At 48.8% G+C, this 12,580-nt stretch overlaps 1 protein-coding gene across 1 annotated transcript in view; it reads right to left on the bottom strand.

The window, feature by feature from the left end:
- The window catches only part of SEMA3B (semaphorin 3B), a gene marked incomplete at its 5' end in the record, with an annotated part of 53,547 nt that extends 41,621 nt beyond the window's left edge, over positions 1 to 11,926 (bottom strand). Inside the window, one exon of the mRNA XM_033141861.1 lies at positions 11,776 to 11,926. Within this exon, the coding sequence (XP_032997752.1) occupies positions 11,776 to 11,926 (151 nt within the window). The remainder of the gene's footprint in view (positions 1 to 11,775) is intronic.
- Positions 11,927 to 12,580: the final 654 nt, after the last annotated feature.

Here is a 12,580-nt window from a genome sequence, read left to right as displayed (position 1 = left end):
CTCTGGAGACAGACCTGGTCAGGTTCCCACCTGAATGCTAAGATCTTTCTGATCAGTGCTGGAACCAGTGGGGCTTCTTGGGCTCCCCTTGGGCAATGGATGGTGTTGGGGCTTCATGGGAGGAGTCCAGGGGTCAGGCTGGGGCCCAGCATGGCATAATGTGCACGGATGATGCATTATGCATAAAGCAGAACTGCTGCTTTGAAAAGCAGAAAATCGCTGTTACAAGTTAATGGAATTTTCCGCCTGTGTGCATCTATGTGTACAAATAAAGCGGAGAAACATTTAAGGCAGGAAGGCAAGCAGAGAAACAAATTAAGAGGCCTTAAAAAGGAGAAAAGAGGAGAAGAGTGCAAGAGAGCAAGGAAAAGAATGCCAAATGTAGGGAGGAGGGTTGGGTGGGAAGCGTACAGTGACAAAGAGAAAAGCAAACAATAGGAAGCCAGTAAATGAAATTAATATCCTGGCCTCTTTCACGTACTGCTTTGACAGAGCCCTACAAAGGTCAGAGGCAGCACTTTGGGTGGAACGGCTGGCTGTTAAAGAAGCAAGAAAAGGCTGTTCTCCCCTGACTCCTGAGAGCCACCTGCAGTCTTCACCTTCAGGAATAAACTAATCCCTAAGACCTAGCGTCCCTCTAGACTGGTGTTTGTCTTTTGTGGGTATATTATGCAACATGACATGGATGCAGTAAAATTCCTTTAGCGGTTGTGCTGAACCATCCGCACATCATTTCACATTATGTGTTCTGCAATGCTTCCCCAAAGTTACTATATTTTTTGGGTTTTTTGGAAGGGCACTCTTGCTCTACAGCGCAACAGGAGTGGGACAAAACAACAGCAACCCAATAACATTTGTGATATAGAAAGTTACAGAATTTCAGCAGGAAGTTATAGGACATACACTGATTGGAAATGAAGCAGCACATCTGTCCCAAACCTATTGCACATGCAACCAATGTTGAAAGGATGATTGTGAATAACTGCCCTGATGCCCTCATGAGTGCAAATTGTCAAGAACGCACATGAAATTTTTTGGGTGAGATCTTATACCACCTCTGGTCTGACCAATGGTCAGTCTAGTCCAGTGATGCCATCATTCCGTCTAAGAGCAAACTTCAGTGATTGAGTGCCCACCAGATTGGGAGAGAAATGAGGTGACCCCCAAGCTAAGACAGTGCTTTCTACATACTTGGAGGACTCCATGGGTATTTACATTAAAAGGTAACTGAAATTTAAACCCCCACCCACCAAAGTGACCAGAACAAGTTAAGTTTCCATCTCATAAAGATGGTGAAGTGTCAGCTGAAGGGGGGAGCAGTTAAGGAAACTGGGGATGGGGTGGAGATAATTGGTTTGCTCAAGCCTCCAAGTGCTTTGGGAAAGGACCAATGCTCAGTGGTAGTGCATCCTCTTTACATGCAGAAGATCCCAGGTTCAACCCCTGGTGTCTCCAGTAAGGGTTGGAAGAGGCTGCCCGAAACCCTGGAGAGTTGCTGCTGTTCCAAGTCAACAGGAGTCAATTAGGAGCTGGACATACACCACAAACTCTTGATTACTGATGTGTCTGGAAACCAGTCTCTCAGTCTTGGCAGCAATCTTTCCTGCTTTGTGGTGGTTGACGATTTCACATCAGTGAGCCTCCTATGTGCAAGGCATGTGCTCTGCTACTGACCTATGAATTTTAATAGGACACCTATAGAGAGTGCCCTATCTCCCCCCTGCCTTGCTCTGAGCCCCCCAGTAGATGATCAGGGTTTCCTAGTTGATCAAAGCCAAGGGAAGCTGCTTGTCTAGAGCAGGGATCCCCAAGCCAAGGCCCGCAGGCCGGATAAGGCCAGAGGGACTTGTTTATGGAGACCCCTGCTGCCCGCTCTTACCGGCGCTGCGCTGCGCGGCTGCCCACTTCCAGGTCAGAGGAGCACCAGAAATAGCTTGTGCGCATGCGCAAGCATTATTTCCGGAGCACATCCGGGTCGGAGGAGACCCGTGCACATGCGCACAAACTATTTCCGATGCTCCTCCGACCTGGAAGTGTGCCAGAAATAGCGTGCGTGCACACATATGGGCATGCACTCCCCCGCCCTCCATGCAATCAGTGCTGGAGACACCGGCCCAAGGCGCAGTAAGTTTGCCGACCCTTGGTCTAGAGTCTTGGTAGCTGGCATCTGAATTATTGCTCTGAAAGCAATGGCTACATCAGGGGTGGGAAGCCAGTGGTCTTCCAGATGTTGTTGGGATTCCAGCTCCCACTGGCCCCAGCCAGCATGGCCACTGGTCAGAGGTGTGATGGGAGTTGTAGTCTAACAACACCTGGAGGATCACATATTTCCTATCCCTGGGCTACATCTTTTCTAGGCCCTTATTGATTGAAAGGTTGCAAATGTGTTGTTGTTGTTGTTGTTGTTGTTGTTGTTGTTGTTGTTGTTAGGTCTTTGACTTGCACATATGACTCATTTGAGCACAATCTATAGACAAGGTCCAGCTCAGCTCTCTTCTTAGGCCAAGCCCAGTCATTGGGATTGCATAGATGTCTCAAAGGTTAATGTACTCCACTGTGTAAAAGCCAAAAGCAAAACTACAGTGCTTTCCTCCCTGTGTGAAAAGCAAGGCTGCCAGCCAAGCTCCCAGCAAAGAAAGTGGATTCTGCCCCTTCCCCGCTTTTTCCCATGTCTTTCTATTTACTTCAATCCCTTTTTTAAAATTTTCCTGAATGAATCTTCCCCAGCCTGTTCTTTTCATCAAGACATGGCCACCTCTGAGCCCATTTGTCTTCTGCAATTATTCCCCTGCATCTCTGGCAATTAAGTGATGCCAGCTTCCTAAAGCAATTATGGAGATGTCATTTGAGCCCAGCTGTAAGGCAGGGAAGGCGATTTTCTGGTGACTGCTCCATGGTTGGTGAGTCAGCTAGTGAACACTCTCAGACATCAGGCGAGAGTACAGAGCTCCCTTTCCAGGGAGCTGGTTAAGCTACATGGGAGAAAGTGAAAAAGAAAAGAAAAGAAGAAAGCTCTCCCTCACAAAGTTGTTTGTTCTACTATGGTTTACCTGGGGTGGGGTGGGGGTTGCATTAAAATTGGATCTGGCTGCAGCTCCTGCTGAAACTTTGTCGGGGAGATTGTCTTGGAGAATATGCAGTGGGCTCTCCAAAGACTTGCGGACTCAGGTAGGATTGCCCAGACTGGATTTGTGGGGCCTGGAAGTGAACCATGTCTTTTCCTGTGAGGAAGAATTCCTTGCAGTCCTAGCCAAAGCCAAAACTTTTCCAAATAGAGCATTCTCGCCGGCCCAGCAGGAAAGGGCTTTGTTGCTGTGATTGCTGGAGGATCCAGTCTTCCCTCCCAGCAGATGCCTAATTAGAACATATTAAAGTCACTGCACTGCAGCAAAACAGAAGAAGAGCAAGAGGTGGGGGCTGCCCCACCACACTCTGTGCCGCTGGGCAAGGGGGCACCTCTTTTTGCTTTGTAGTGAGAATCCCCATATTCACTGGGCTGCAAAAGGCAGCTGCCCTTGAAATTGGAAGGCATGTGTAATTATTCCAGGGAAGAGTCCAAAGCAATAGACCAGGGGTAGGCAACCTATGGCCCGGTGGTCAGATGAGGCCCAATTGCCTTCTCAATCCGGCCCATGGACAGTCCGGGAATCAGCGTGTTTTTACATGAGTAGAATGTGTCCTTTTATTTAAAATGCATCTCTGGGTTATTTGTGGGGCACAGGAATTCATTCTTTTTTTTCTTTCCAAAATATAGTCCAGTCCACCACATGGTCTGAGGGACGGTGGACCGGCCCACGGCTGAAAAAGGTTGCTTACCCCTGCAATAGACTCTTGTTATCAGTCTGGAAGACCAGTAAGAATGCTTCTTTTAACTGGGGCAAATCATAGCAAGATCAATGGGCATTTTTCAGTGGCTGCTGGGATTCTTGCAAAAAAGCTAGGTGGACTTACATGCATAAGCAGGGATGCAAAGGATGCTAGTGGCAGCAGCAGAGAACAAGGGAGAAGGGGTTTGGTGTTACAATTAGTGACTCCTTTGCAGCAGTTGACAGCACCTGATGAAACCATATTACAATTTTTATTTATTTTTTTATTTTTTTCGACCATACTGCTTTGTAAACTTTAGACATACTGGAGGACCATGACAATTCTAATTACATAATAATAACAATAATAATAATAAGTAAGTAAACCACACAAGTCAACCCACCTCTGCCTTACAGTACGAGGGCAGGCAAACCATGTTTACGTGCTCAAAACATTAACCCAGTAGAGACCAAACTGCAAGACCCCTCTGTTTGATTTGGAAATTTGGCACAATGAATCACAGCTCGGGTCAAACATATTGCAGAGCTCGACATACATACACCATTTGGTGCAAGTGCTTCTTAGGTGCCCAATTCCATATCTTTTCATTAACAGAAGAAGCAAGTTAGCAAGTTGGTTGTAAGTTGCTAATGAACCAGGAACTTCACCGCCCATTTCTATTGGCCACTTTGCACCAGCTCACAGAGCTGCAGAGAAAAACTTGAAAGTAATACAGTATGTGGGGAAACATTATGAGCCAGATGTGGCTAAGGTTGCAATCCAGAGCATACTGAACATAGCTCCCATGAACAAAGTGGTGTTTGCTTTTGAATAAGCTTGTATGGTGCCAAATGATTTGTAGTATAAGGTCAGGACATACGGAATCATAGAATTGTAGAATTGTAGAGCTGGACTTGAGCATTATCAAGTCCACCCCCAATGCGGGAACATGAACTAGACTAGATCATACATGACATCATTTCACTCCCTTTTATAAAATAGGCAAAAATCTGCCTAATTTTAACAGATTGCAGAATTCGCTTTTTCATAGATGGAGAGAATGTGGATTCCCTTGACACAGAATATAAATGATTTTAGCATGGCTCTGACAATAATAAATCGGTTTTATAGAAGGAGAAAATAACTAATAATATTTACTTCCCTACTTGAACTGAATTCATTTGTTGGTGAAAGAAAGTAAGCAGGAAGGAAAAGACCACTGAGAAACGTTGGTGTTAGCCTTAACAGTCAGGGTCATTCCATTCATTATTATTATTAGTTGTTGTTGTTCAGTCGTTCAGTCGTGTCCGACTCTTTCGTGACCCCATGGACCAGAGCACGCCAGGCACCCCTATCCTCCACTGCCTCCCGCAGTTTGGCCAAACTCATGCTAGTCGCTTCAAGAACACTGTCCAACCATCTCATCCTCTGTTGTCCCCTTCTCCTTGTGACCTCCATCTTTCCCAACATCATGGTCTTTTCTAGGGAGTCTTCTCATGAGGTGGCCAAAGTACTGAAGCCTCAACTTCAGGATCTGTCCTTCCAGGCAGAGCCGTCTCAAGGGGATCTGCCGCCCTGGCGCGGCTATCCCTCCGGCGCCCCCGCCATGCCGCCTCTCCCTCCCACGCTTGCCGCCCCTTGGGAGGGGGGTGGGCGAGCGGGGGATGAGGGGCGTGGCGCTGGAGCGGCGCGGGGCTCTGCGCGCCCTTCCAGCGCTTCCGGGATGGGAGGCGAGGGCGGCCGGCTCGCGCTCCCGCGCGCAGCCGGGCAATTCGCGCTCCGCGCGCAGCCGGACGTCGCGGCGCGGCTGGGCAGCTCGCGCTGCATCGGGCGGGCGGCCGGCTGCGCGCGGGGCGCGCGCTGGCCGGCTGCGCCGCGCCATCTGGCTGCGCGCGGGAGCGCGAGCCGGCTGCCCTCGCCTCCCGTCCCGGAAGCGCTGGAAGGGCGCGCAGAGCTCCTGTGCTCTCCTAGGCAGCCAGAGGGCGTGGCGTGGCCGGCCAGCTCCCTTGCCGGGAGGCAGAGGGCGCTGCCGGCAGGCGCTGCCAGCGGGGCTGGAGGACGGAGGCGCCCTCCAGGCCATTGCGCCCTGGCGCGCCGCGCCACCAGCCCCAATGGATGAGACGGCTCTGCTTCCAGTGGTGGTGGTGGTAGTAGTAGTAGTAGTAGTAATACCCCGCCCATCTGACTGGGCTTCCAACAAACTATCAAATCATAGTAAAACATCAAAAATTAAAAAATTCCCTATACAGGGCTGCCTTCAGAGGTCTTCTAAAAGTCACATAGTTGTTAACTCCTTGACATCTTACGGGAGGGCGTTCCACAGGGCGACTGCCACTACTGGGATGGTCCTCTGCCTAGTTTCCTGTAACTTTACTTCTTGCCTCTCACCTGAACAGCCTCTGCTTCCAACACGTCCTGTGCCTCATCCTCCATCTCTTGGCTACTCAGACTCTTCCCGTTCCTTCAGCCCTGACGCCTGCCTTGTAGGTGGCACAAAACCCCATAAATTGCTGGCCCCCTTTCTGGGTCAGCCTCCAGCCTCCTTGCCTCTGCCACACACTCACCAGAGCCCTGCCAGTCCCTGACAATGGATCCAACTTGCATTGCATTGCACAGGGTTGAACTAAATGACTCTTCGTGCACCTTGCAACCCTATGATTCTATGGAATTATGCTCCACCCTTCTTCTCCAATAACCTGTATGTAGCTTTCTTTGTTTCTTGGCTATCTTTGATACTTTATTCATTAAAATTCATATACACTCAGTTGACAGAAATGCCTCTAAGTTGCCAATTGTTGGCAGTGTACAAATCTCTCCTTAGATTGTTCAGCACTCCCTAAACAAGAATGGAAGATGTTGGACAGGTTGCATTTGATGTGAAATTCAGTGAAGTCCAGGCCTGTCATACAAATATTGCCTTCCTACACATGCTTCTCTCTTCTTCTTCTTCTTTTACTGCAGCTAGAACAAGGGTGGCCATCTCTTTTGCTGGCTTAGCTGTGCACATCCATAACACCCATGTCCCATATTGGCAACTGTTTAGTCATGTTTCTGACATCTGTAACTGCCCTCTAGAGGCATTATATTTATCATGATGGCCAAAAATTTGGACACAGTCTATGTCCCTGTTTATCGCTGCCTCTGAAAGAAGGATGGGGAACCTCAGACTCTCCAGGTGTTGCTGGAATTCCCTTCTCTAGACCAGGGATGGAGAATCTGTGGCCCTCCAGATGTTGATGGACTAGGGCCACAGATTCTCCATCCCTGGTCTAAAGAAGGGAATTGTGACTGCTAAGCAGTACAACCATTTCAGACAGACAGACAGACACAGTGCAACATTCTAGGAATATTATGTTTTCTTCATATTTACAAGACTTTGACTGGAATAGGGTAGGCTGACATATTTTTGCTTTCTGAACCCTGAAGGTGAAAATATCTACAGCCACATCTCTTCTATACCAAAAATAAGACACAGTTGCATGCATAAGCAACTCCAGCCTTTAGACTACTGTGATTTGCCCTTTCTTGGACCTTTCTGTGACATTCCTGAGGTTTGTAGAAAGACGGAACTTTGATATAATTCCAAGTAACATTCTGACAAATTCAACATGTCCTAACTGGCAGATATTATGCTGATAACAGAATGACCCCTCCAAAGTTATGGTCAAAAGCAAATTTAGGGGAGCACGACTGGTTTGGCCACACTGGGCATGGAGCCTTGGGGGGGGGTCAGCAGGGGTCGCCGCAACTATGATGTAGAATGGAAAGCAAGAGGCGGAGGGTGTCAAATTTTGGCACCATTGAAATTTGAAACCCCGAGGTCCACCACTGCATTGGCCTGGTTCACATGACACTGTGAGCCAAATCTTGGCATAGCAAGAACACCGACTCCCTCAGCCTGTAAAGCGAGATGAGCACCGCAACCCTAGAGTCGTCTGTGACTGGACTTAACTGTCAGGGGTCCTTTACCTTTTTTATGGGCTCCTGCAGAGCAGCTTGCTGCAGTTTTGCCTTTTCCTAGTCCTCATGGCTAAGCCACAATGTTTTTGGCCTGGTGGGTCTGATCTCTAATTCCCATCACTCCTGCTGGCCAACTGTCAATCATATGACATCATGACACCCACCTGACAAAGCTGAGCAGCATGGGTGGGACAAGGGTCTGCTTCGCCAGTGCAGTCCTCTCAGGGAGCACTCTCAAAATGCAGCGTCCAGCAATTGGTGAGTGAAGGGTTCAATTCTGCTGGCTGCAGGGGTTTGCAGCATCCGGCAGGGTTGAGCCATGTCCCCACCAATCAGCTGACATCACCCAGTGACATAATCTGATGGAAACATGGACATGGTTTGGGGAAAATGGCCTCATGGGGCAGCTAGATCCCCAAGTGGGCCAAGATTGGCCTATGGGCTGCAAGTTTCCCACCTCTGAGCTGTCAAGTTTTAAGCCCAGCTCAACACAGGGAGCAGCAAAGCACCTATGAGTTCCTCCCTCAAATCCCACAAACTTGCATAGTCCTGCTAAACCAAGGTTTTGTTTAACATGCCATGCGAAGCAGCCCTATAGTAAATGTGCCAGGGCTTGCAGTTCTATCCGTGATGCTTCTTTTCAAATCACCATCACTAATAGGAGGAGAGATTTGTTTTCTCTGCAACTCAGTTTGAAATCTACACACTGCTGTTTTAAAAGACTCGATGCTATGACACTGCCAGGGAAGGAAGCAAAGCCAGAGAAACTGCTTGAAGCCTCTAAAAGTTTATTACTGTACATGGACCGGGTGACAAGGAGAACACAAGTCAGCTGGTAAGGCAATGCTCCCGCCTCCATCCTCTCCACAGATAAAAAGGAGGTGCCCTCCAGCAAATCTTGGGAGCAGAACAAACTATGCAGCACCGACTCAGCTTCTGTTATGCAGTGCTCTGCGTTATAAAGGAGCACCCTGTGGACCCCATGAACTTGCCCATATTAGGCATAAGGAGACTGAACTGGAGTTTGCTAGTGCATGAAGAAATCCTGATGCAGGCAGCCTAAACCCATGTTTAGCCTTTTTATACTAGCTGAAATTAAACATGAGTAGATCCTTTAGCTGTTTAATTCATAAGGGTATAAATTTAAAATGCACAAAAAATAATAATCCAAACATACAGGAAACCAAAACTAACAAAGCAAAGATCAACAGAGACAAATGAGATGTTTAGCATTTGGGCAGAAACGGCAGTAACCCTAAACCCAATTCCAGAGGTACTGGATGGGAGATCCTTGGCTCAGCAGTAGCATATATGAAAAAGATCTCAGAATTGTAGCTGATTCCATGAGCTGAACATGTAATGCAGTTGCAAATAAAGAGAATAAGACGACTGCATTAACAGAGCTATAGCCTCCAAGTCACAAGATGTAGTATTTCTGCTACGTTCTGCACTAGTAGGACCTCACCTGCAAGAATAAGACCTCACCTGGAGTACTGTGTCCATTTCTGAAAAGAATATAGGCAAACTGGAATGGGTTCAAAGGAGGGCAGTGAAGAGAGTCAGTGGTATGGAAAAATAAGTCCTAGAAGGAAAAGTTGAAGGAACCAGGTACACTTAGCATCGAGAAGAAAAGACTGAGGGGTGGCAGTGTGTGTGTGTGTATGTTCATGGTAGCACTCTTCAAATACTTAAGAGCTCTCAGGCTGTGTATGCACCAGAGTGCTAATGTGCATATAGGCCAGACAGATCCGATTCTTTCATGTGCACACTTGTGCACATCTGCCCATTTTCAATTGAATCAATGTTCCCCATCCACACTAGTGGGCAGTGCATGCTGGGATATATTTGCACTGTGTGCTGTTATCTCTACAATTAGTACTTCCTCAGAAGGTCGGCGGTTCAAATCCCTGCCACGGGGTGAGCTCCCGTTGCTTGGTCCCAGCTCCTGCCCACCTAGCAGTTCGAAAGCACATCAAAGTGCAAGTAGATAAATAGGGACCGCTCCAGCGGGAAGGTAAACGGTGTTTCCGTGCACTGCTCTGGTTTGCCAGAAGCGGCTTTGTCATGCTGGCCACATGACCCGGAAGCTGTCTGTAGACAAACGCCGGCTCCCTCGGCCTATAGAGCGAGATGAGCGCTGCAACCCCAGAGTCGGACACGACTGGACCTGATGGTCAGGGGTCCCATTACCTTTTTACACCTTCCCTAATTTCTAGAAACCTGAAGTTGTGTGAATGAATGCATGTATTTGTTTACCTGTGCATGCAGCCATTTAAAAAAATGAGATACATGTTTTCTGATAAACCAGACTCGCACAAATAGCAGGTAAAAAAGGGGGGTGTTGCGCTTCCACTAGCAGCCCCCAGAGGAGCACCATTGGGAGCAGTTTTGACAATGGAACCAATTACAAAGGCTTGGACAAGCCATCTCATGAGGATGTTCTGGCTCTGAATTTCCTATTTGATGAAATTCCTGCATTGCAGGGCGTTGGGACTAGATGATCCTTGGTGTCCCTTCCACTTCTACAATTCTAAGTTTCTATGAAGATGATCTGGTTCAGGAGAATGTTGCACTAGATGGTTTGTTTGTGTTTGTTTAAAAATTTATTATTACATTTATTACTAGCCCTTCACCAGGAGGTCCCAGGGTGGGTTACAATAATTTAAAATTCAGTATTTTAAAAAGTTTTAAAAAGTTAAAACAACTTGCAGGAATAGGGTGGGTCCCAACTCAAACATATCTGTCTTTTCCCAATAGGTCTATGCACCAATCACATATGAAAGTTATAACCCAGGAAAGCTACTATAATGACAACTGTAATTGATTTTGACCCAGCAATGCCACATCAGTTTCTAATGCCAGGTCTTCCGGGTTTAAAATGATACAGAAAATTAAATATAATGCTAACACAAGGAGAGGAAGGAAGCAAATTCTATATCCCTCCAAACCCCCTTCCCAAAATAATATACCCTTCTTCTCCCGCAAGGGTCTGGCCTCCTTCCACTGAGGCTGGCTCCAGTGGCTTTGCAGAGAGAAGTGCTGACTCCAGAAATATACAGTCATTCTCCTAAAAAAAGGCTTCTAAGAGCTTGGTGCATATTTAGAGCTGCAGTCAAGAGGCTGATTGCACGAGAATAGAGAGTGTTGAACTTTGCCTTTTCCATCTCTTCTTCCATGTGATGATAGCCAATGGCTGGTGGTGAGTCACCAGCAGGAGGAGACCTGGTCCTCTTTCTCTCGGCCACAGTGGCCACCCCCCAAAAAAATCCCTACTGCTCTTTCAGAAGTAATGCATTAATTTGCAGGGAGAGCATGGTTTTCTAGTTGTAACTTCTACTGCCCTCCTTTCAGGGCTACAAAATTCAAGAGCCCTGGTTTTAATGCCAGCTCCTTCAAACCTTACATGTTGGGAATGTTTTGTCTGGGTGTAAAGGCAGGGACAATGAATGACCTTAACCTTTCTTCCAGCTCACAACAGCGTAGATTCATAATCATTTTACAAGAGCTGAGCTCTCTTCCGGATCTCCTATATTCCTTAGAGTCTTCTAAGGAATCAGAGTCTTCTGCATACACTAGCTTACCAAAACCAAACAGGGGCATCCCTTATCACCACCCCTTTGCCTGTGCCATCGAGGTGATCATCGAAGACTTCATCAGAATGTGGAGTGATCCTGCTGTGAGCTGGCAATGCCTGCCAAGGGCAGAAAGAGGGTCAAAAGAGGTGCAGTCCACAGTGTGTGTGTGTGTGTACGATTCCTGCTACCTAAACATTTCCTGGCAAGCAACTTGTGGGAACAACGGCCTTTCTCGCCTCCGCTTCTCCTCCATCAGGACTTGGGGGTTTGCAGCGAAGATCTTCCGCGAAGCGCAATCTAATGTCACAACCAAAGGAAAGTTCTCGCTCAAGCTTGGCCCCCATCAGCCCGAACCCGCCTGCAAAGTTACTGTAGTCTAGTGACACATCTCCAACCACAGACGGCGCGGAAGGGAAAACGCAGCGAAACTCACCTGCTTCTCCAGTTCGGGACGACCCTCGCTTTCCTTGCCGCCGCTGCCGTCGAAGGGGGGCGCTCCGAGCCGGGTGCTGGGGAGGGAAGCGCCTCTCCGGAGTCTCGCCGCCAGTACCGATGGAGGTTAAGATCCGGCAAAATTCTGGGGGTCAGGTCCTCGCAGTGCCCCACGGGGTGTCCGTTCCCTGTGGCCGGTGTCTTTCTCTCCCGTGGCTGGCTGAGGCGCGAGGGGCTGCCCGGCTTCTCCTCCCCGCTCTAACTCTCTCCAACCCGCAGCGCCGGGGAGTCAACCCAAAGGGGTGGAGCTGGCTCGAGCGGCGGATCCGAAGTGGCTCCCGCAGGCGTCAAGAGTTGAAGACTCCCTGGGTGGGGCGTCGATCAATGCCGGGAGCCAGCAGAGGAGAAAGGCAGGAGCGGAGCGCGGGGCCCACGCCCAGCAGAAGCCGAAGCAGAAGCAGCAGCAGCAGCCGCGATCGGGAGAAGCGAGCCGGCCTCGATCCGAGCGAGCAGCCCGGGGCGGAAAAGTGTCAGCCACCGCCCTCGGCCACGTGCCCGCGCCCACCCGCTGTGCTCCAGCAACCGCGTGGGCTAGCCCGTCGCCCCTTTCCACGGAGGCGTGCCCCGGAAAACCGGAAGGACACTCACTTTCTTGTATGGATAGAGCCGGCCATAATACCGGCAGTAACTTCACTGCTCTCCAAGTGACGTTAGTCCACATCTCCAGAGTGGACCCATTGATGTTAACGGGCAGGACTAACTGAGGTTCATTAATGCCAATGGGTCTGCTCTTGAGTCGAACTGAG

This window comes from Lacerta agilis, chromosome 2, assembly GCF_009819535.1.
Source record: "Lacerta agilis isolate rLacAgi1 chromosome 2, rLacAgi1.pri, whole genome shotgun sequence".
NCBI classification, from domain to species: Eukaryota; Metazoa; Chordata; class Lepidosauria; order Squamata; family Lacertidae; genus Lacerta; species Lacerta agilis.
The sequence above is the reverse complement of the archived record's forward strand: the minus strand, read 5'-3'. Positions and strand labels throughout refer to the sequence as shown.